Below are 24912 nucleotides of genomic sequence, written 5' to 3' on the forward strand. Positions count from 1 at the left end.
GTGGGCGGAGTTCACTGACTCAATTTTGAAGGCAAAGGTGCTGTAACATTATCATCTCCAATGCGGGATATTCTGCTTTGATGTGGGTGTTACGTGCAGTTGCTTGTGTATATGGCAAATTAGGCTCATATATACCCATGAAAAAAAGGACTATGGGATCTTCCATTCTATTAATAGCTACACTTTATCACAGAAAATCTACAAACCCCAAGATGCTGCTGAAGTTGCTTATATAAAAAGTATGTTAGGTTTATTATTAAATAAGTATGAAGCAGTTTAAAGTATAAGGAGCATTATTAAATCATTGGAGTGACATCTTTGCAACTTAAGTAATGTAGCATTAAGATGACTGTAAAATCACTTTTAAGCAGCACAGCATCATAGGTCCCATTACAACAAGTCCCTACAAGAACATTGCTGAGCCCAGGATGCTAAGGATGCTCGTCAGTATGAACTTACTACTCAACACAAAGTATTTCACGCTATCTTAATCCACCACATACATACTCCGGGAAAAAAAGCCCACATTTTCATGAATTTCTTCAGCAGTTTGTCTTCCTGACCAAACCCTTCCTCGTATCTCTTATCATTGCTGTCAGCCAAGTGTGTAAGACAGATAGGAACAAGTCCAGGAATCTTCGCAGAGTCCCCAGAATTTTTCATCAAGTCACACCTCAAGCATCACTGACATCCTGTGCCAAATATTACCACTTACTTAAAAGCTCCCGGAAGGAAACAGACTAGCATGTCAATGACTCATTATCAGGGAGCTGTAAATTGTAAAAGTATGAAAAAATGTAAATCATTACTCCAGTGACTCCATCGCTACAGGTGCGTTTTGAAATCTCTTACAGATATGGGCAGATTGAACACTGGCCTGAACATGCATCTTTCAACTCAGATGAAGCCCACGCAGCTTATTTCACCTCATTAGAGAGGATCTTTGTACAGAAGGTCCCTCCTTCCTTTCTAACTCAACTGACCGATGCAGCAACCCACCACTTAATACATACACCTGATCCTGCCTCAAATGCGGTTATGCAACATTCATTTCCAAGAAAGCATGCCGAGTGGAGTGTTGAGTGGACGCCTTTCCCGGTACTGGAAAGACACTGTGCATCCATCCATGTATGAGAGAAACAAAAACAGAGGTAGGACAAGCAAAACAGAGACTCCATGGGGAACGTAAGGATGTGATGTCTGTTATTCGTCTTTTTGCTGGTGCAAGTTGTACATTTAAATAAACAGCAGGCCTGCCACAGAAAAAAACTGCACATGTGCTAGATGTTAAAGCGTGATTTTCAATGTAGCCCCAGTTTGGGCCTCTTACATATTATTATGTATATCTTTTATCATTACATTTGAGTAGCTCATGCTAAGCACCAGGAGGTCATTCAGCTGCACCTCTAACCATTCTGAAGCCACTTCCAGAATTCTCAAAAACACTTCTAACCATCTGGTAAAAATGTTCTGTCTGTCGCATGATAGCAAAAATATTTTTAACCTGTTATCTCAAGTTACTAGGCAAATGGAAATGACATACTGTTTGTCCTAGCTGTCTTTGTAAAACACAACCACATTTATAACATATTATTATTTTGTATGAAATGATCAAATATTAGAAAATAACGTCAACATTTACAAATGAATGTTGTACAAGTTGAGCAAGGACTTTCATTGTCATTTCTGGTATTCAAAATAGTGAGTTAAGATTTTGTTGGTGTCTTATAAAGAGAGTGAGGACATATGCCATGCCTGGCTACCTGTATTAGAAAATACATCTGCAATTTGGGAGATAGGTAAAACTTTTTTTCTTTTTTGTCATCTTTGGTTAGAAAGGCTTTGGATTTTCCTGGAAATATCTTCAGAACAGCAGTAAGGTTTGGGTGGTTTTCAAAAAGAACTTGCTAAAAGAGCTCTTGCTTGTGCATTGTTTAAGGTTTGTTTTTTTTCTTCCTATGTATTAACGAGGTAATTGTTAATTGCATCATGTAATCTCTATATACAGAAGCTAGAGAAGGAATTTGAAATCAGTAAATGGACAGTGAACTAAATTGTCAACCCAACTATCAGCTTTTGTGTCAGTCCTGCTGTCCAGAAACTTTGTGATAACCTTCAGCAAGAAGAAATCAATCAAAGCAAAGGCACAAAGCTCAGTCTCCACACCTGCCGGTCAGTCATTTAACTACTCTAAAGCAATAAACATCACAAATCCATGATGTTCAACAGTGAGATGATGCTAGGAGTATTATGAATTCCTCACAGTTCTGTGTACTTTACTGTATACTTATTGCCAACCTAGGATTTTAGCGCTACGTGATCCCTGCCTGTGAATTGTTGCGTGAGAGATATTCGCTCAGACAGATTTGTCAGTGATAGTTGCCAACTTCTCACCTCCCGCTATCAACTTACAGCTCGGCTCTGATTGGGCCTTTCTTTGATCGTCTCGTGTAGTTTCTCACTCGTTATAATACCATCAGAGTTAGTGCTACAGCATGAGCGGCGGGTGACATGCTAATCCAGGTTTGGATTTAACAAAAGAATCCTTCTAGTCATTGGTTTGGCTTCAGTTTCACAAAACAATTTGGGTTATGTTACCAAGCCATCACCTTCCTTTTTGTGTTGTTAAAAATTAAGTTTACACCGTGATGATCACAGTGTGAGTTTTGTTCTGACCTTTGACTCTCTGCCTTAAGTTAGAGTTGATTCATTCATAGTAAATATTGCATGTTGACCTTCACCCACAGCCCAAAGCGGTCACTATTGATTTGGCTGTGATGACACTGTGATTCATGAAACATTTCCACAAAACAGAACAGCTGATAGTAACTCATTTATCACTCAGACTTGGCTGTGGAAACAGGTCACTTCTTCGCTGATTCTCAGCAGTTTATGTAAGAGTTCTCTGGCATGTGGCGGCAGCCAGTGAATCGGTTCCCGCTGGGCTCTGAACCTCGCCGGCGAGTTTGATCTCTCATTCGTGCACTGGTTTTACTTTTGTTTTAGGCGGCAATTAGTGAACATGAGTACGCACTCTGTAGAGCTGGCACAGGACAGTTTTAAACTAGCCTCCATCTGAGGCTTTGATATTCGCCCGAAAAGGAAAGGTTTGGGGGACGTAGTCAACTGATCAAAGAGCAGAGGGACCTTTGTGCTGTGTTCTCTGTCTTGTCTTTGATAATGTGAATCTTTGAATGGGAGACTGGGACATGCTGATTGATGAGCCTGCTTTAAAGGTTGCACATAAGCAGTGTCGCCTCATTGGGCATGATAAAGGCATCCACTGACCACAGGAAAGTACAGCATGTTGCATGTTGCTGTTCATGCTGTTGGTCAAGTTTCCGCTTCTGAGCTTGTCATTTGAATGATGAGCTGTCAGTCTTAAGTCAGCATCTCACATAACATAACAGGTATCCATGAAGCCAAAAGAGCTGCTGAGAAAACAAATCATAAAGATATTGTTTATTTTACAAAAAAAACATCCCAGTAATTTCCTAAAACACCTGGGCACTGTAGTTTTGAACAAACCTAACTCAAACAGGAAGAAACGTGCATTTGTTTGGAACTATTTTCAGCGGTGGATTAATACACATTTGATAGTGAGTGCTGCATATGTGGAATTAAGTCAACGTAAAGTACAGTGCATGTTGTGTTGATGACAGTGAAGGAACATATCACCCAGTGAAACAGCATGGCCCACAGATGTGTTTTTAATAATTTTTAGACAAGAATGGAGCTCTCTGGCACAGAGGAAGAAGACGTATCAAGCTGTGGATACACAACACATGTTAATAGGGTGCATTCACTGTTTTGTTTGGTCTTTCCATGGTTCCATTGAAGTTGCTTAGTAGCTTAACAGGGCTTATATGGCTAAGTTACAAAAAAAGACAATTGTCTCACTAAGGATGAATTGGCATCTACCCATGCAGATAGTTTCGGTTTAACTCGTCCAGGTTTTGCAATATGTTTCTCTGAGATTTATGTCTGACTGAGATGTATGGAATTTAGAATTGAGTTCCTACGGTAACCGCTGAGAGCTTCAGTATTGAAAAAAATCTTAACTCAAGGTTCACTCAACGGCCTTTTCTAAATATTTCCATGGAATCGTATGGATAGTGTTGGAATAAAAAAAACTTGGTACTAAATATGGAATTTCAGTTTCATGTTGACAACTAAGCCAAGTCTATTCACTAAGGAAAAACACTGGGAAGGATGCCTTGATTTTCTTTTGGTCAAACTGTTGATAGCTTCTGTGGATTATCCAGAGTAATCTGCACACTTTTTCCAGAAAAAAGATGTTGCGGTTGAATATTTCTGCTGTGTTTGTCACTGCTATGAGCCCCACAAATTAAACCTCAGTTGTGTAGGGGCGGAAACAGAAATCTCAGAGACACAAATCTCAACAACTGGACTGATGAAACCAAAACTATCCGCATGGTTAGATGCCACTATTTTTGTTTTCACAATTTCAGAGAACCAACCCTCTCGTTTTTACAGGTTCAGCATGTGTGGACATTTGTGCTTTGTGTTTTGTTGTTTTTCAGCTTGATGCTGAAGTGTCCTGGCTCAGAATAGAGCTGGTTTATGATACACAACAAATTAATCATCCCAGCAGAGCTAATGTGATCTTCAGTGGCTGAGCTGAAGGACTCATATACAAACACAGAACACCTGGGGGTTTGAGGAGCACTGTTTTTGAGGAAGCTACCAGCTTATGTATCTAAACAACAGCTCGTCCTGACTGCATATTTTTCCTTCCTCGCAGCACTTGATCTGGCTGAAAAGTGAATGTTTGCTCAGGTCTCATGGCTAGTGATACTAGAGTGTTGCATTGCCAGCATCTTAACAGAGCTTTCTGTCCTGTACTGTTTCTTACTCCCTTGCTGACTATTAAAAACACCTTTTACATTCATATTTCTAACATTTTAGCAAGACCACACCTTAGGATCACCCTTCCACTTGCGCAAATAAGTGTCACAGTCAGAGATAACTGACATAAAAATGCATCTTTTCTGATGTGACCAGAATTTCTGAGTCAATATGTATGTTGTTTTGATTTCCCTTTAAGAGTTAAATAACTGAGTGAGGTGTATTCCATTAAGTGCCACATGGTAGTCTAATGATTGCTGCCCCCTAGTGAACATCATGTTACATCAACAGAATACACTGTGCAGCTGCTCCGGATGAGAGTTAATCAGTTATGATGCTTCCCATGAGGACTGGCCTGAGTTAACCTCCCAAATACAAAACAATATAATTGATCAGTATAACAAAAACAAACACACAAGGGCGCTGTCTATCATTTTAAAATAACTGTTTCACAAGTCACCCTAAGAAGAATCAGTTTGGAGACATTTTCCCACTGTCCAGCTTTTAGCATCCTCTTGGCTGCTTCAGTAAATTTTGTTTACATTGCTTGTTTGAGATGGTGCGCAACCGAGTTTGTTTGAACGGCTTGTTGTCTCTGTCCGAGCCCTCTATTTGTTTGACATGGCTGCTCACCAGTGTGTGTGTGTGTGTGGGTGGAGGCCTCGGAGGAGGGAGCAGAGGGGACAGAGTCCTGCCAGTTTTCGGGACAAATGAGGATTGGATTTCAGTGTGGGAAAGATGATGGTGACGGACAGAAGTGACTGATAACAGAGGAGCTCCCTGGAAATCATTGTGTCTAATGAAGAAAACCGAGCTTCCACATTTGTGCCAAATTTTCCAAAATGAATGGACATAGAAATGAATAAATAGCTTTAGCTTATTACGCCTAGCATTTTTACACAACACATTCTGACAGGCAGTCCTTTCACTACTAGGTTTAAGCTATACACATACAAAAAGTCCAAATTACAATGATCATACCTCAGTTTTATATTTGATTGCCTCCTTAATTTTAAAAATGTTTCAATTTGCGAAGTGAACAACACATTCTTAATTTCTTGTCACAACAATTCCACAAGTTTAATATAAGTACTATATACATAGAGAGTGTTCTCAGTGCTTTACCGTGTGTCAGACAGCCATTTCCTTTATACAGTGTGCAGCCAAGTGGCGCATATGAGTAGGAATATGGAAGTTCTACGGTTAAGACAACGTAGTTCCAAAGGAAATGGCTGTCTAATGGAAAGGTAAAGAGCTACAAATTTTCCAAATATAGTGTCCCCTTTAACTAATTTTAGGTGGATAAAATATGGTTTGGTGCTGACCCTGTCCACAGCAGCACATTGCTTAACTTCCGTGCCGGTACAACTCTCTGTTTCTCCAAACTGGGGACACGCTGACCGCCATCTATCCCTTTAAACATTCCAAAATATTTTGTTTGACATATATTTATACTGCATATTAAAGGCGGAAAATACCAAAACTAGTACCCCGTTATAAGTTATACCGATGTAGAGTACTTAATTCGATACCTTGCTATTTGTTTGTTGTTACCCAAGGAGATTTATTTCTTTTTACAAAAACCTGTTCAATCGGTGACAAGTGATGTGAACAGCAAATAAAAATGTACAGAGTAGTGTTAAATGATACCAGAAGATGAAACCAACGGAAACAATAAGCTTGTAGACAAACTTTCAACAGTGACGAACATGCCTGAGACCGCAGCTGAAGGTGAGCGGCTGTTAAACTCACACATGGACTTTTTGTGCCAGCAGATGCAGGCACAAAAGGAAAAAAAAGATCCATGCTCTTCTCTTTATTTCAGTGTGTTGCTTGCGTGTTTGGCTGCAAGCAAAACCATACAAATAGTGATTTTTTTGCCCCGATCTGTTTACAAATAGTATTGAATGAAGTACTGGCTTGACTGGAGATGTTTCGATACTACTCGATACTGGGCTGTTTCGGTCGATACCTTAAAGGTATCGCCACTCAATACCCATCCCTACACACAACACTATTCCAGCCATTCCAGCCACCATGTGTGTGTCAGGTAGCGTTAGATGACTTTCCTTCAGACATTCAGCTTATTTTCTAGTTCACCAAGACATGCTGTTGTTGTGATGTTAGCTGTAGCAGAGGAGAGTTGTGAGTATCCTGTCTGGAGCTGGTGTGCTGGCTCACAGACCGTCTCGTCCTCTCTGCAAGTTAGCTTCGCAGCAGCAACCGTAATGACGGTTTACTAACCCACAACTTAGCCAACACTACATTACTTGCTGCGCTGTTCGCTCTATATCATGGTATTTGTCATATCGGTAGTTTCTCTAGAACCGCTTACTGCACCTTTAAAGCTGTATCAACATACAGGGCAACTCCTCCCCCTTTGTTATTGATCCTATTAATCGTAACAACTCATATCTATCCAGTTCCACATCATAAAGCTTCTCATTATCAAGTCGAATCTTAGATACATTAGATTAAAAAATTATTGAATTGACACATAATCCTTTTTTTTTAGAGTTTCTACAGAGGCTTTCTACTCAGTTGTTGTGTTGTGTTCCTTCTTGTTATATACTGTGTAAATGATCACCCACGCAGGCCTTGCCTATGTGTAACTCCCCTTCATCAGTGTCTCTCTGAACGGGATCGACTAGTCCTCATCAAGATCTGTCATAGATTTTTATAATAGTCCATGCAAATGCTCCTCCTCACAGTCCAAACCAATAACCAAAAAATCCATAGCCATCAACATCTCCAGACGGAAATATTCAATGGTATCAGCACAAGCAAGCAAGTGTTTATAGTTCCTTATCTGTATTGTCCCAAGTCTTTAAGTTCTCTTATCGTAACTACTTCTGCATTATTGGGTGTTCCATTTAGTCTTATCATCACATCAGTTTCTCATCCATGTTGCTTGTATCTTGTTTCCTTATAGGTTGCGTGTTTTTCTGGCAATGTCAGCGTTCTTTTTTGTCAGATGCTCATTCAAGTACACCCCTGAAATCTTCGGCCTCTTTGTCTGCATACGTAGCTTAGACTTCTGCTTCTTCGATACACAAACCAAACTATTTTGGCAGGTTTTGTTTTGCTATGACAAGCCACGACGTTGTTACTCTGAATGCTCATACTTTCATAGAACTTTATGACTTTCCAGCTTTCCAACATTTGTAGTTCCTCTGTCGGTGGCGTCCCCGCTGTCTTCACCTTTGGCCGTAGTCTCAGCATAAGTTCAGTATGTGGTAATCTCTGATTATATTCTCAATTCTTGAGTATTGTTTCAAGTCATAAATTCTTTGCTATAGCCCATCAATTTTCTTTAACAAGGATCTTCAGCCATCAAATCTAGTTACATAGTTTGTTGTCATTCGACAGGATGTTTGGAAAGTTTCTCATCTCCTTCAACTCTTCCCCAACTGCATTACTGGCTTTCTTTGGTGCCATTTTTCGTTTAGTTATGGTGCTTGTCTTTGTTTTGTTTCTTTTTACTTTGTTTGTAACAGCCTTTGTTTCTGTTAGAGTAGCTGCATGGTTGGGTGTGCATACATAACGATAATGACACCATGCACAAAGCCTGGTCCATAAAGAAAAACTTTTCCCAGTTTGGTGTGGGAGAACTCGACAAGCTTGCACAGCGCCCTGACCTCAACCCCATCCAACATTTGAGATTAACTAGAATGCTCACTATGAGTCAGACCATATCAACATCACTTGGATCTCACTAATTCTCCTGTGGCTGAATGGGAGCAAATCTCTGCAGTCAGGTTCCAAAATCTGGTATTACATCTGCACATTAATGGCCATGGGTTTGGAATAAAATGGGTGTCCACATACTTCTGGCCATTTAGTGGGATTCAGTGCCTAGCCTAAGGACACTTCAACAGTGGGAATGTCTCTCAACATAGTGTTAATAGTATACTGTATACTATAGCACCACTTGACTGCAAGAATGATACAATTCCTGTGCCAAGTTCTTGTCAGCTTTTACAGAGGAGCAACAGAAAGCATGCTGACTGGAAACATCACTAACTGGCATGGGATGTGCACGGCCCAGGACCGGAGGGCTCTGCACCGGGTGATTAAAACTGCTCAGAAGATCATTGGTACCCATCTCCCGAGCATCAGTGATATCGGTGAGGTGAGGTGCCTTCAGAGCCCAAAGGATGCTAAAGGACAGTACCCACCCAGCCACAGCCTGTTCACCCTGCTGCCTTCTGGGAAGAGATATAGAAATTTCTGCTGCCACACCACCAGACTGCAGAGCAGCTTTCCCCCCAAGCTATCAGACTTTCAAAACTCAAATTAATCCCAAGCACTACTCCACTGAATATAGTTTATTTCTGTTTACCATTTGGATAATTGCTTCTATATTACGGTAAATTGTCTGCTATGTAGCAGAAGGGAGTTACAAACTCAATTTCACTCTCTAACCTGTTTATTGTGCCAAATACATCTACCTACCTACATACAGTTGGGGCTCAAACAGTAACTCACAGTCAAGATGCATTATGGAAAATGTAGAATAGAATCAAAAGTTTTTGGTGCTTCACCCGTACAAGGGATGAGCATATCTCAGCATCTGCTGCTTTGATTTTAATTCTTCTTTTTTTTTTTTTTTTTTTATCTGTCTCTCACAAGCCCCCCAACTTTTATAAAAAAATAAATATTAAATTGCTGGGGTAGCCATTTAATGTTGTTGGATACATTATTGCCTTTTTGAAGTGAACTTGCAATACAATACAATCATTTTTATTTTATTGCAGGAGACATAGCATTCCTTCAGTGTTATGGGTAAAAACACATTAGTTACAAATCAGGAATCACAGCAGTTTACTGTATACACAGTCTTTTGCCACATTACATTTGTGTGTGCGGAAATAGAGGGGCTCCAATTACAGCAGTGAGATACATGAGATAAGGAAGTCTGTGTATCTGTGTACATACACCTGCATTAGTTACACTCGTGCAGGTATTTGGAGTGACAGTATCATATTATAACACTGCTGTGACTCTGTAAGCATTCACTTTGGGGAATAAAACTAATGAGTCCAATGCCTGCTTAATGAAGCGCTGTCATCTGCTATGCTTCACCTGAGCTGAAGGGAAGTCGACTGCTGGAATAACCCCATGAAGAGCAGTGATGTGCAAGAGGCCTTCAGACCACTTCCTGTCTGTTGGTTAGTCTACAGGAAGTCACATGGCTGGTGCATCCTGCAGAGAGTTGCTTTGTGCACGGATCGGGCTGCAGATGTTAATAAGACAGAATCAGTGACTGATTTCTAGAAAAAAAAGGTGACAAAAAGGAAAAAACTTAAGATGGTGACATATTACTAAAATAGCATTTGCAACACACTTTAAATATTATCTGTAAAAGTCTGCAAACCAAGTGTGGCTCTATACTTGCCTCATATATCTCACATTTCTTCCTGCCTATGCTGCTTTTTGTGCATGTTGGAAAATCATCATTCCAACAAGAGTGTATCTCTGGATTAAAGTGAGCTTTCTAAATTGGGAATTTTATATACTTTGACCCTTTGGGTCTGTCAGAGGTAAAAAAAAACAACAACAACAACAACAAAAAAAAAACAGACTTGTAGGCCATGAGCCAATAAACAAATGATTAGTTTAAGGTTCAGATGCTATTTTCTATAAACTATTTGAATTAAATAAATCTAGAGCAGCAACAATTCAATAGTAGGTCATTTGACAGAAATTAATAAGCAGCTATTTTGATAATTGATTCATCATTTCAGTGAAGACTCCAGCTTCACAAATATGAGAATTTGCTGATTGTCTTTGCTATGATGGTAACCTGAAAATGTTTGGGTTTTATACTGATGGTCAGATAAAACAATGATTTTGAAGGTGCCTTAAAATGGCATTACCATTTCACTATTTTTTGATATTTTATTTACAAAATAATGAAGAAAATAATCAGTAGCTTAATCAATAATGAAAAAAAAATTTCATTGCAGGCCTGAAAAAATCTGGCTTGCTCATGTATTGTCTGCATTTCGTGGAGATCTTAATCCTGATTTTTAATGGAACAGTACAATATTATTATTAGGGCTGTCCCCGACTAAGAATTTACATAGTCGAATCAGAATTGTCAAGTCTCGGACGTTGAGCACCCCCATATTGCCAAAATGGCATGATCCCCGTTTCACTGCGAAGCTTCCACTGTGAGACTGACAGTCGAATCAGGCTCTGCCCGTCAAAACATTGAACCTTCGATTATTTGGGGTCAGCCCTAATTATTATTATTCGCGGTCTTGCCAAGACTGATCTTGGTGTCTGTCCACCTATGTAGCCACAGTTAGCAGCTGGTTAGCTTAAAAAATATTGGGAATAGGGAGAGACAGTTAGCCTGACTCTGTCCAAACCCAACAAAAGCCACCTAACACCTAGCACCTCTAAAGCTCATTAATTAAGATGTTATATCTTTGTTTATTTAATCCATGCTAAATCAAACATACGGGCGGCACGGTGGTGCGGTGGTTAGCACTGTCGCCTCACAGCAAGAAGGTCATGGGTTCAAACCCTAGTTGCCCCGGCCTTTCTGTGTGGAGGTTGCATGTTCTCCCCGTGTCTGCGTGGGTTCTCTCCAGGTATGCCAGCCCTGCGATGGACTGGCAACCTGTCCAGGGTGTACCCCGCATTGCGCCCGATGTCAGCTGGGATTGGCTCCAGCCCCCCCGCAACCCTGTATGCAGGATAAGCGGTTGACGACGGATGAAATCAAACATACAGGGTATTATGTGCTGGACTATTTCTTAGCCGGGTGCAGTAACTATTCTGGTGTTTTGTTGTCACCGTGGAGTTGCCAGGCAACCATATGACATTAATTAGTGAGCTTGAATTTCATCATCTGCCCATGTCTGCACAGACCGCTTGTGTACAACCCAAAATGTTATAGTGCGGACAAACATTGCATGTTCATTTACCTATAGAGGTGCTGGTAGGCAGATGTTGTTACCTTCTGACAGAGCCAGCCAAACTGTTTCCCCGCTTCCAGTCTTTATGCTAAGCTACGCTAACCGGCTGCTAGCTGCAACTCCATATTTACTGCAAAGACATAAGAGGGGTATTGATGTCTCATCTTATCTCTTGGCAAGAAAGCAAATGAGCACAACTTGCCAAAGAAATGCAAAATAGCTTTAAAGAAAACCAGAGGACAGTCTTCCAGCTTAATGCACAACTTGTTTTGTTAAGTGAAAGGGGACATTACTGGACATTTCAAGTTTATCTAGCAAAGACAGATTCATTAATGTGTGTATCCTTGTCCTGAGGAGAGTCTGAGCTGCTCCCGTCTCTATCTCTATTTCTCACCCACTGGCCATCTCTCCGGCAATGTGTCAAGTGTGGTTCAAGGTTAAGATGCACTTAACGTCAACTGTAAGAATCTAAACCGCAGTGGTGACCTCGTATGACTCCCTGAAAACAGTACTCACAGACTGGCTGGAGATGCATGTTATCTCCTGTTAACATAGCTTTGGTTGCCAGAAGCCGTGTTTATCAAAGAGCAGGAGTGTCCTCCACTCACTCATGCCTGAGTCTCAGATAACTGAGTAAGAAAGACAAGTTGTTGCTGAGTGTTGGGAAAACAAAGCTCTTAAAGAAAAATTTAACATCTCATGCTCAGGATTGTTTTCAACCAGAGAATGATAAGCACTTTAGGTCAAAGGTCACAGTGCAGGAAGTGTTGGAATTGTCTCGATGCTGTAACAGTGCTGACAGGCCACACAGATGTGAGCAGTCAGGCCTTCCTCACATGCCACTGACATGTTATCTGCCTATCCAAAGGGACAGCATCATGCCAAGATTTTTTTTTACCCTTACTTAGCACAATTCACAGCCAAAAATAAAAAGATTTCTGATAACCTACTATATTTCCCTCACTGAGGTTGCTTGCTACTGAAGGCTGCAACCAGAAAGGGATAGTGGGAAATTATCTGAGATAAAAGACGTGGCATATTGGAGGAAATTGTTTGGCTACAGAAACTTGGATTAATGCCGCCCAAGCAGTTTGGTGAAATCTATCTCATTGACATTTTATGTTTCTTGAAGCTGTAAAAGTATGTTTCATTAAGTAAAGTGGTTTGGCACTGTGTCTGTTTGTTTGGATGTCTGTAAAACATAGGACTGAGTACTCCAATGATATTTTAATTATGGCTTGAACTGTGCTTTTAACTGACTACATGTTTCCAGCATATCATCCAGTCTTCTAATTTCCAAGCAAAACTGAAGCGGAGCTACGCAATCCACATTAGAGCTGGATCTTTCATCAGGATCCTGGCTACAACACAAACAGAATATATTACAGCTGAACTTTTACAGACCAACCACATCTCTTTCTTCTCCAAGACACATGCACAAATAACAAATGAACTCAAACAAATCAATTTATAATTCAGCTACATCCTCTTTTCTAGATAGAGGACAGTGGAATCTTGCATTGGAATTTCTTCAGGACTGGAGGGCTGGAATGATTGCACTGACCACTAATTCTCTCAACCTATATATTTGTGTGGGTGTGAGTGTTGTTTTAAAATAGATTTGAAAAAAAATGTGAACTTATCCTAGTCGGCTGTGGCTCAAGAGATAGAGCAGGTTGGCTGTTAATCGAAGGTCGGTGGTTCAATCCCTGGCTCTCCCATGTCAAAGTGTCCTTGGGCAAGATACTGAACCCCGAATTGCCCCTAAAAGCGCTTTGAGTGGTTGAAAAGACAAGAAAGGTGCTATAAAGAGTGTTTACTTTTAGTCTTAGCTATACTTCATTCTCTATAATTTAAACAACAACTTGAACACAATTATCAACACAGTTACTAAAGTCTGCATGCTAAAACCACCCCCTTCACCAAATCTTTGAGAATACCATACTTTGCACCAAACAACCATACATGACTACACCCACCTACTGAACAACCGATAAAAACTGTGGGTTCAGGACTCCCTTCCCTGATACACAGTGGGCAAACAGATCATTCAACCCATCCAGTTCAAGTCAGACTTGATCTGGTGTGGACATTCCTGCCATGCTGCTCCTCCCTGTATGTACCACAGAAAGAAAAGATTCAAACTGCATGAGGTGCAGTTTCCTTGGCTGAGCAGGGGATAATTGCCACACTCCAAATTAAAAAGGGCCAACCAGCCCTCTTTTGGTTTAACATCATTCGGGCATTAATTATTCATCTTAATTTGGTAAATAAGTGGTAAAAAGTCACCTGATGTGACTCAGGGCTATCAAAGTCGTAGCGTTTGAGAGGTAATTTTTTTTAATGGGATAATACATTAAGTTATCAACTCTCTAATGAGAGCCTGTTGCATAGGGTGCAATTCAGGGCAACCCTGAAATAATATTGCTCTAAGATGCTCGTTTTAAAAATAACTTTTTTGTGGGCCCTCCTCAGTTTTGTGCTCCTAGAATCGACACCACCTTTTTACGCCTCTAGCGACTGTAGCCTACTGCTGGGTTTAGACACTTGGCCCTTGAGCTGGTTTGGCTCCTCACATGGGACATTCCTGCCGAGCAGCCCCTCCCTGGAAGCCCCTCAGTGCGCAGACTCGTGGCTCTCCGCTGTCAGGGCAAGGCAGACTGACAGTATGGCGGCGGGGTGCAGCTGGAAGGATGCTACTGTCGCCCGTGATGTGTCTGTCGCCGGTAGGACGTGAATGGACTATTGACGGCAAAAAGAGAAAAGGATTTAGCGAGAAAGGCCTGTCGCCGTGAGCTCCAAAGATGGCCAGGCTTGCCGACTACTTTTTAGTGGTCGGTTACGACCTCGACAAGCGAGGTGGGTGCTTGAGTTAGCCTGCCCTGCTAGCTTTAACGGCGTATTATTAGCCGTGGGTAGACCGGAGGCGGGGACGGGCCGGATTGCCACTCACAACTCCCCGTGTCAAGGCGCTGTCAGCTGGCAGTTAGCGGTCAACTTTGGGCCGGGGACGCGCAGGCCTCATGGGATTAGTGTACTTAAATGCTAGCCTGTCGCCTGCTGTCCTGCATTTCTGACTTGGGGAAAAATGAAATGCTCAACTCCATTGCAGTGCTCAACTTCAGGACGGTGTTTTAGCTTTAGCAAAACAAACTGACTTACTCTGTTGACAGCAAACTTGGGCTAACTTTATTTGCTAAGAGCTAATGTTAGCCGGGCTAGCTCTGAGCGAGGGAGGGGGGAGAGGGGGGAGGGGGGGGGTTGGTTGGTTGCTTGGTCGGTTGTGATCTAAGACGGATTTATTTACCCCTTTCACAGTTTCAGCTGCATCTTCCCTAGACGTCTGTCATTAAAAAATGTTTAAATTGCAACTGTCGCCATTTAAAATTATCATTTTTAGAGCAGAACTGTCTGCCGGACAGAAAGTTGTCAGTGATGTGGCTGCAGGGTCCTGAGCAGTTAACGTTACATGGGACAGCCAGACCACGAAAACCCTGCTGATTTCAGCTTGGACTTGATTTTTTTTAACTGGAAATCGATGCTTCTCCTCGGCGGAGTTGCTGATTGTATTCTTTGTCTGTGTTTTGTGTGGATTAACCCAGATGGCTTTGCCCCTCCCTGAGCCCCCTCGGACCGGAGCTCTGTTCCCTTGTGTTGTTGGGACGGGGTTTGGACCGTTATCTGAGCCCCCCCGCCCCTTCAGCCTGAGCCTTGGCCTAGATCTGTGCAGTATAATGGCCCGTTTTATCATGAAATATTCAACCCGCCTATCCGATGGAAGCATGCAGCTTGTAACGTGGTTGAGTATTTTATTTAGAGTGGAATTTTGCCTATGATTTATTCAGAACAGGCCAATTGTAACATGACAAGCCCTCTGCGGCTAAAAGCAGGCAGAGAACTGGCTTTTATCTGGCTGATGCTGGAGCTACCTACATCACTTTTCTGATTGCACGAACGCACTTATTGCATATTGTATTTTTTCTCAGTGGGGTTGAATACAGGATGTTATAATGTGGACACTGCACACGCTGCAGAAACTCTCCTTCCTGCCTGAATGCAATGCAGAGCAGAGCAAGCTTGTAAAAAGCATCTGGGAACCAGACAATAAAGCCGCAATGGATTTAATGAATCAAGGCTCCCATGCCTGTAAAACCAAACACTTAAGGGTGATGATGATTGTTGCTGTTGCCCCACTACTGCTGCCTCACTGTTTACAGAAACTCCATTCTAAAGTTTCTAGGTGGAGGCATATTGTAGCTGTAATGAGATTATTCCCATCGTCATCATCATCGTCATCATCATTTGATGCTCTGAGAGCCATCATTAACTAAGAACATCCTCTGCACTTAGATCAATACACTTCCGCACTGTCTTTGTTTTTGATGTTGTCTTATGCTCTGATTGTTTTGTCTTGCGATAACGTATTACCATTAATAGCAGTTTTTGTATATGTGGGCATGTTCCCCTTGATAGCACACCAATCAATCATCAGTGTGTGCTACAGTGTCAGTAGTAGATGTCAGGGGGTGGTGTTGAATTTAGGATCTAATGTCTCGATTTCCCAAATTGTTATGCATGTGTACAATCAATTTTGGTTGTATTTGAATTTTTACAAATGACTGTTAAGAAAAACACCTGGCTACTTTCAAGAATGAATGGTCCTTGATCATAAGAATACCAGGAATTCTGAAGCACAGTAGAGTTTCCTCTTGCATGTAAATATTTCATGCAACATCCTGTCTGTGTGTGTGTGTGTGTGTGTGCGTGCGTGTGTGTGAGTGAGTGGTTGCTGGTTGTCACTTAGACAGTGGAATGTTTTGCAAGCGTAGGCCCTGACAGGTTTTCAGGACTGACATCATCGCTGTTCATCTGCCTCTCAGGGCGCCGTCACCAACAGAAACCCTGTGGGTGTTTACAAACAGAACATTCTGCAGGCAGAACAGTTTTTCTTTGATTTTAGATCGAGCTCTTGTTCTTGGTTCACCCAGTTTGACAGACGCTAACCCTGGGGTAGAGGCTTGAATCTTGCTTTCACCTGCTATTTAAGGTTTTAGGTTGCTCACATTGTGTTCAACCTGGATGCTAAGTTCTACCATCAGAGCCAAGATGGCTGCTTGTGGGTTGGGAAGAGTCCATAGTTTCTGGGGTGTGGTCCTCCTAGCAAGGGTCTCTTGAGAAATGCACGTCACTGTTTTTTGACAGCAGTTCCTCCACTGTGCCGAGAACCCAGCAGCTAAATGGATACACAGTCCGAGGCCCAAACAGGAAACTGGGGAGAGGACCCGAGGGAGACTCATGTTTAGAGCGAGAATCCAGATTGTCTCCCTGTGTGTGTCTGAAAACCAAGAAAGGGGCGTGTGCTTGTGTGTGTGCGAGACTATCGGAGGCGGTCTCATTCAAGACAGTAAAGCGACACACATGCATTCACACACACACACACACAGACGCTTAGATACAGGCTCTATTGTAGCTCCATCTGTGAGGCTCCGGCGGTGCAGTTTGACCCTGAACAGAGTGCAGGATGCTTGTTTTCAGGAGTGACAGCTCTGGTTCACAAATTGTCCCCTGAAGCCCAGCCTCTGATACACACACCCCTACAGCCTGCAGTCACGCTAGGAACATCACAACAATTGCCTGGGGCAGTTTTGCAGCAGTGATTGTGGTGTCGGTTGTTTATCGCCCCTAAAAGCAAAATAGTTTCATATTACACTTCTGACACCAGTTTTATCACTGGCTTTGTCAGTTTGTTTGACATTTGAGTTAATGAAGTGACGATACATATTTTCATCTGCCAGGCTGAAAATCAGATCTCTGGCTTTTATTTTATGCTCAGATTCATACTCATTTTAGGTATTCTTTCATCAGATAGGTCCTGTTTTAAATTGTAATTTTAGAGCCATTGTTGGCAGTGTTGGAAATCAGTGAGCACAACTGCTTTATGGTAATATTGGATTTTGATATGATTTTTGTATCAGTGATGAAGAACCAGTTTTGATTTGTCGTGGATTCAGTTTGCTGGATTGGCCAAAAACTGACAACACTATCTGATTCTTTTATCCATAAATAGTTTCTTATTGAATTTTCACAATATATGTTATTTAAATATAACGTGACAGAAAATTGTATCTATAACACCCTCTCCTAAAATACAAACATACTCACCTCGGAGATGAGGTAAGATATGTTTTTTTAGGGGTGAGGGTATTTTATGTTGTTCATCGACAATAAATGATGACAGGAAATTAGTGGCGAAATGGGGACAATTCTAGGACCCACAGGCTAGAAGATGTCTTACAGTGAGATCAATTTGGCAAAATTTTTGGACATTCATTCAAAATTTGATTCAGCCGGTTGCTGTAGTAGTGAAGTAGGTGTTACCGTTATCGTGACAAAAAGCTGTGACTTGTTGTGGGGCTCACATGTGCATTCTCTACCAAAAGTGTGGATGCAAGTGAAGGTCTACATGAGGCGGCATAAAGCTCAGAGGGGAAATAGAAATGTCTCAGATTGAAAGCGAGAGAGCGAGTGGAAGAGAGAGGAGTGTGTGTGATGCTGCCAGCAGTGCCTGCCTGTGGGCAGCCACTTCCTCCATCACTCCAGAGCAGGGCTGCAGCCCTCCAGAAATAGCCCTCACAATCTGCCTTTCATAGGGGGACAGAGTGACGCTGGGTCGTGGCTGTGGCTGTGGTGCACGGATGCTCGTGTGTTGGCGTGAACTGCTCTCCCCTCAAACATTCAGATGGCTGCCTGAATGTTTGTGTCTGTGTGTTTGCTGTGTTTCCACAGTAACGTTTACCCCCCTGTGGGCTGCGGGTTGTGGTGAGCGCTTTTTGCATATTGACCAGCTGCTATGTTTTTGATATTTATTTTGGATAAATTGGTATGTTAATTGAGTAATAGGCAACCTTTCTTTCTTTAGAATAAACAAAATTAGTCGTTCGATTAATCCACTAATCAAAAATCGTTAGATTAATTGACTTGAAAAATAATCGATATGTACAGCCCTATAGAATATCATCAAAAAGTTGATTTATTTCAATAATGCCATTCAAAAAGTGAAACTTGGATATTATATTCATTCATTACACACAGACTGAGATATTTCAAATGTTTATTTCGTTTAATTGCGATGATTCAAACTGTTTGTGAAAAACTCCACTCTTTGTGAATCTCCCCCACATTTTTGAATGGGTTTTGTTTCACAATCCTCTCCAGGGTGCCGTTATTTCTATTGCTTGTACACTGTTTTCTACCACATCTTTTCCTTCCCTTCGCCTCTCTATTAATGTGCTTGGACACAGAGCTCTGTGAACAGCCAGCCTCTTTAGCAGTGACCTTTTGTGTCTTGCCCTCCTTGTGCAAGGTGTCAATGTTCATCTTTTGGACAGCTGTCAGCAGTCTTCCCCATGATTGTGTAGCCTACAGAACTAGACTGAGAGACCATTTAAAGGCCTTTGCAGGTGTTTTGAGTTAATTAGCTGATTAGAGTGTGGCACCAGGTGTCTTCAATATTGAACCTTTTCTATATATATATATTCTAATTTTCTGAGATACTGATTTGGGGGTTTTCATTAGTTGTTGTTGTTATAATCATCAAAATTAAAAGGAATGAACACTTGAAATATATCAGTCAATGAATGTATACATTATACAAGTTTCACTTTTTGAATGGAATTACTGAAATAAAACAACTTTTTAATGATATTCTAATTATATGACCAGCGCCTGTATTTGCATCCTTCACAGAGAGCTGGCCTGGTGCAGACAAATCACTGCTTTGATGTTGCTGTAGGCCGTGTGTGCGCGTGTGTGTGTGTTCCATGTTTTTATTTCTCGTGTCACTGTGGGGATAAACATTTTTGAGGGTTAAGACTTGGTTTTGGGGTTCAGATTACAGATAGATTAAAGTTAATGTAAGGGTTAAGGTTATTCAAGTAGTTTTGATGGTTAGGGTAAGTGGGTAGGGAATGCATTATGTCAATGACATGTCCCCACGGGGATAGAAGAACAAACTTGTGTGTGTATGTGTGACTGCAGTCTGTCTGCTGTGCTGAATAATTGTTATTCATGAGGAAGTCGGCAGCCCCAGGGCCCCAGCTCTGCTCTCATTCCCTCATTCCTGCTTCATGGGTGCAGTGGAGAATTGTGTGTGTGTGTGTGTGTGTGTTTGCTGGGGGTAGGGATGCAGATACATACACATGCCTCTTTACACTATCAGGGCCTTTAGACCACTTCTGTCAGCAGACACTTAGTCTTCTGTCATATACTGAAATCGTAAGCGAAGGCTGTGTGGGACCACTTTTTGTGTGTGTGTCTGTTGCTAAGCAAATGTGATCTGCACCCCGGGTGGTGGCAAACGGCTTTGTCGTTTTGCCCTAGATTTAGATTGAGAGGTAAACAGTTCAAGTAGTCAGTGTGCAAATTTAAAGATTCATTGCAAGTCATATTTCCTGTTCTTAAGGTGGTCATCAACAAAGCTGCCTGTTAATATTCACTATTTCACTATACCACACAGTACATGGATCCACTTAAATGCAGAGACACGTTTTTAACACCTTGGCTGTTGGCAGTTTTAGGACTGTTGATATTCATCTGAACATGGGGGTAGCTGTGTGTGTGTGTGTGTGTGTGTGTGTTTGACAGGGGGTGTTAGGGATGCCCTCCTCTTTGGTGCTTTGATGGTTTTCCCTGGAATTCAGAGAATTTCTCTGTCCCCTCTCAGGACAAAGGTTGAGTCAGTGTTGCTCACAGTCAGCCTGTTGGTGCTCAAGGGAGCAATCGTTCAAAACCCCGAGGGGCAATTCCAGCGTGTCCGGAGCAGTTTTGATTTGAAGATAGGAGGTTGTAAGGATTAGAAGAGTTGGCTGTGTGAGGCTGGTGGGCTGCTGTGCTAACCACATCACTGCAACACCCTGTTTGTGTCATGCTATACGCTGTGTATGTCTGCATTAAACATGTAATATTATTGGCATTTCTTCCTATTAGAAATCATGTAGTTAGATCAAGTTTATTCAGTATTAATATTATATTAATATATTGATATTGTTTATTAATTTAATATTAAAATCAGCAAATAATTTTATTTCCTTATATACATGAAAATGTCACACGTGACATTTCTGTCTAATCATAATATTCTAGATTCTGTTTGACTAGCTTCTGTAACTAAATGCAATCTCTCACTCAACATTTATTTCATCATTTTCGTCTCTTTCTAACAACATGAAACATGTTGCTGAGCTTTCATTTCCATATTCTAAGACAAAGCAACATCCACTACAGCAGTTGAAATTAAACAAAAAATGCGGCTACTCCATATCAATAAAGCTCACTTGCGGTTCTTCTTCTTCATTTTTTTGTCTGAAACAGAACCTGGATGTTCCGCATTCACTTTGGCTCTCTGTTTCTCTTAGTCCAGTTCAGTCCAGTTATGTTCTCAACTGTGGCTTAAAAAACACATCAGAAACACTGCGTGAATGGCTGCTCATACAAAGCCTCATCTTTGTTAAAACGGCCTCCAGGTCACATAAAGCCTAGTTCACACTACACGATTTTTAAGCCCGATTTTCAAGACCAACCCGACATCCACATCCAGCCAATGAGAGCAGGCAGCTTCTTTTTCTCTGCTCTTTTGACTCCCCTCCAGCTCTCTCTGTAGCTCAGACAATCCCTGCTACCTGCGTCTGCTAATCCATTCTTTCATCCAGATTCTTTGTCTTTATAATTGCCATCTTTATAATGACAAACAACAGCTGTTTCATGTGTAGGTTCGCGTCATTTCCCGATTCACATTTCACATATGTTTTCTTGAAAAAATTTGGTTTGGAGACCAGCGCCGGGTGACATAGTCAGTGTGTGACCGATTAGTCACGTAGGGTGAATGCCACAACGCCTTCAAGACTCCCGTTACAAGTTGTGTAGCATGAACGGCCATCGGCCGACGCTGAAAGTCATGTAGTCTGTACGAGCCTTAAGGCTGTGCTTGCTGTAATCAGCCATCATAGTCAATCATAGTAGCCTGTGATTGGTTTGAATATTCAGATTAGAAGACAGTTATTGTTCCAGACCTGGTTTGATGTCTGCATCTCTATACTGTATTTACGGCACGTCTTTGCTACTCTCCCCTCGTCCGTCCCCCTGAAAGAGGTCTGTGTTTTTTAAAGGCTATTCAGATTATGGTTGAAGTCCAAGGCTTTGGATTTGTTGCGCATTCTTAGTTGTCAACTGTTAAGACATCAACAAATATGAATTTGTACATTTAGCTTTTCTTTTGTGACAAACATATTCAGCTTTCACTTAAAATAACAAACAGCACTTGAAAAACCAGACTTTGTGGCATGCTCAGTGTACCGTTTTAATGTCACATGCCAAAATGCCCGTGGCCATTTGAGTTCCACACATTACACTGTAGCCCCATCAGACATGCACCAGGTTGCGTAAATATTACAGCTCTTTTACATGTAGTTCTCATTTCTGAAAAAGCACCTGAGTCAGTTTTACAGAATGTAAACGTCATGATTGTAATCTTACTAGTGTGGACCTGGTAACATTGCTGTGAAACGTTTAACATGGCACAATTCGAAACTGATTGCTGTTAAGTTACTAATATAAAGGCTGCTGGAGCACAAGGTAAAATATACAGAGAGAGAGATTAAATACATATCTTGTTTATATATCACTCATCACTTGTGTGCTAAGAATTACTTTAATAAAACCATCAAACACTGTGAATGAGGACATTATGAAAAGTTCTTGTCATGTCACAACTAATTAAAATAAAAAAAAGATTTCCTTTCCCTCGCCACATGGGTAAAATAGGTATAAAGGAAAAAGCCTTTTATAGGGCTGGACGATAAACCGATAACAATAATTATTACAGTATGTTTTTTTTTCAATATAAATATAAAAAATGTTCAATTTAATTAATTTGAATCACAGACAAATCAGCACTTAATTTTTCTATTAAGAAAAGAATTGACCTAATTTTAATCCTGAAAGAAACCTGAAAGAAATAATGATATAATAATAATAATAATCCTGATTATTATTGATATTGACTGATATTGCGATTTAGACTGAATTTTCTGTGCCAACAGTAGGGCTGAATGATTTGGGGAAACAATCTAATTGCCATTTTTATATTGCATTTACAATTCAATTTGCGTTGTTTTTAAATTGAGGTTTTGCTAAATTTCAATATTCACTGCCAGTTTATTTTTGGTGGAAGCCGTGTCAAGCAGCACAGAACAGATGAACCAGGCAGAGAGGTAGAGGTGTATGGAGGTAATGCTTTAATGTTAGCCTGCAGAGAACGGAACAGGCTCGCAGAGAGCTGTTATCCGTAGTTGAAGCACACAAAATGACAAATTAACACTTCAGTGTGAGTTGAAGCCGGACAAAACCGCGACACAGCTGCTGCCTGTGTCGGTTCAGCTGGCACCATTATCCCACGTTTTCCTCCGTTTTGTTTGTTGTTGTAAAATGTACGCGCCCTGTGTCCGCTCTGATTGGTGAGTTGGACCGTAACAGCAGGTACATGGCGCTTGTGATTGGCGAGCAGATCTGTCACACAAAGATGACAACAGAATAAATCTGTAACTGCATGACTGTTTAAAACGGTCAGATGCGTTGTTTAATTAACCTACATTTTAATGGCTGTCTTCATGATTAGCCAATCACGTTCTTTCAAATTGAAATTTTGATTTGAAAACAAATAATCGTTCAGCCCTAGCAAACAGCATTAATAAATAAACGTATATCCAGCAAATCAATTTTCATATAGCATGTGAGCAAATGTCAGAATCAAGTGAGAGTTCGAATTTAACGTTTTATCATTTTATGCTGGTGAACTTGTCATAGAGATTAAGCTGTTTTCTATGTCGAGTGTCATTACTAGAAAACTGCAGTAGATCACTGGATCAAAGGGAACAAGACCCAAATGTTGTCTCTTGGTTAAGTGACTGACGGCCAGTTTGTCAGTATAGTGCCAACAACCACAGATGGCACACATATTGTGTTTTTAGGGGTTAATTATATATGTCACATTAATGACTGTCGCTGCGATGTAACTGTCAAAGCCTGTGACATGTCACGCTGCATAAATTAGCCTAGCGTAGCATTGGTTTAAGTCACTGCTTCTCCAGACAGAACATTACCTCGGTTAACGTTCCTTTAACTGTGTTTCAGTTTAATGTTAATAAAGTTGGATTACTATTTCTTATTTCATGGGCTATTAGGGGATTTTGGAATTAAAACAAAGGGCATTTATTTTGGGCATTCAAATAAGTCAGAAAAAGTTGTTTACAGATTCAACAAACCTAGTTGCTTGTCACTTGGTGTTGTTGCTGTGGTAATGAGACCTGCACACAGCCCATAACAAGATGTAATTTCTGGGCCATGTGCGTGGGTGATTAATGCTGTGGTTGGAGAAAGAGTTTGTGTTAAAGAGAAGTGTGTTAAAACTACACAGGATGATTGAATGATTCCTTGTTGACATCTTCAACTGTGCACAGTGAATTATTTCATTTACCAACAAATTGTTCTTGGGTCGATCACCATGCTGGCATCCTCCTTTTCCCCATGTCCTCTTAAAGCTCCTAAAGAACCACAAGACTGAACTTGCTCTGGCTCTGACAGCATCGTGCCAGCATGCAGGCCACGTGCCTTCCTCATCATGTGATTGTCATCCACTGTTGAGTCCTAGCTTCTGCCCCTGACTTATGTCACTCTTGTCCTGTTGTTCTTGGGCGTCATACCATCCTCGGTGTTAAATTGTGGCCACTGGCAAATACCTCACATAAGATGACCTACAATCTTTACGGACCTCTTCTTGACTTCTTAGATCTGTCTCTAAGCAGAACTTACTTCGGAAAAAGTTTGATTTGAATAACTTTTAGAAAAATAACTCATTCATTGCTGTCCACCAAAATACACCTGACTGAAGGTGTTGCTCCTTGACAAATTATGCTGATTGTCTGCTCAGGGTGTTAGGGCTCATAATGCATTGGCGCAGTAGTCCTTATAAGGCTGCTAGGATTCCCTTTCAAACTGACCGTTAACTTTATGAGATGATTTGACTGTATAGTTCTTGCTACACTATCTGATAGCTAATCAC

The 24912-nt window shown here is 41.1% G+C and overlaps 1 protein-coding gene across 7 annotated transcripts in view; it reads left to right on the forward strand.

Annotated features, from left to right (window-relative positions):
• Positions 1–14440: 14440 nt before the first annotated feature.
• Positions 14441–24912, forward strand: part of sbf1 (SET binding factor 1) — a 65595-nt gene continuing 55123 nt past the window's right edge. For 4 of the 7 annotated variants that reach the window (XM_038738361.1, XM_038738362.1, XM_038738363.1 and 1 more), the window contains exon 1: positions 14442–14657. In XM_038738361.1, coding sequence (XP_038594289.1) covers positions 14603–14657 — 55 coding nt within the window. In that variant the 5' untranslated portion in view covers positions 14442–14602. Of the gene's footprint in view, positions 14658–24912 lie in introns of all 7 variants that reach the window. The other 3 variants (XM_038738358.1, XM_038738359.1, XM_038738360.1) reach the window with 1 other exon arrangement.

This window comes from Micropterus salmoides, unplaced genomic scaffold, assembly GCF_014851395.1.
Source record: "Micropterus salmoides isolate LMB-PRFRI ecotype aquatic unplaced genomic scaffold, ASM1485139v1 Ms_hic_scaffold_23, whole genome shotgun sequence".
Taxonomy (NCBI): domain Eukaryota; kingdom Metazoa; phylum Chordata; class Actinopteri; order Centrarchiformes; family Centrarchidae; genus Micropterus; species Micropterus salmoides.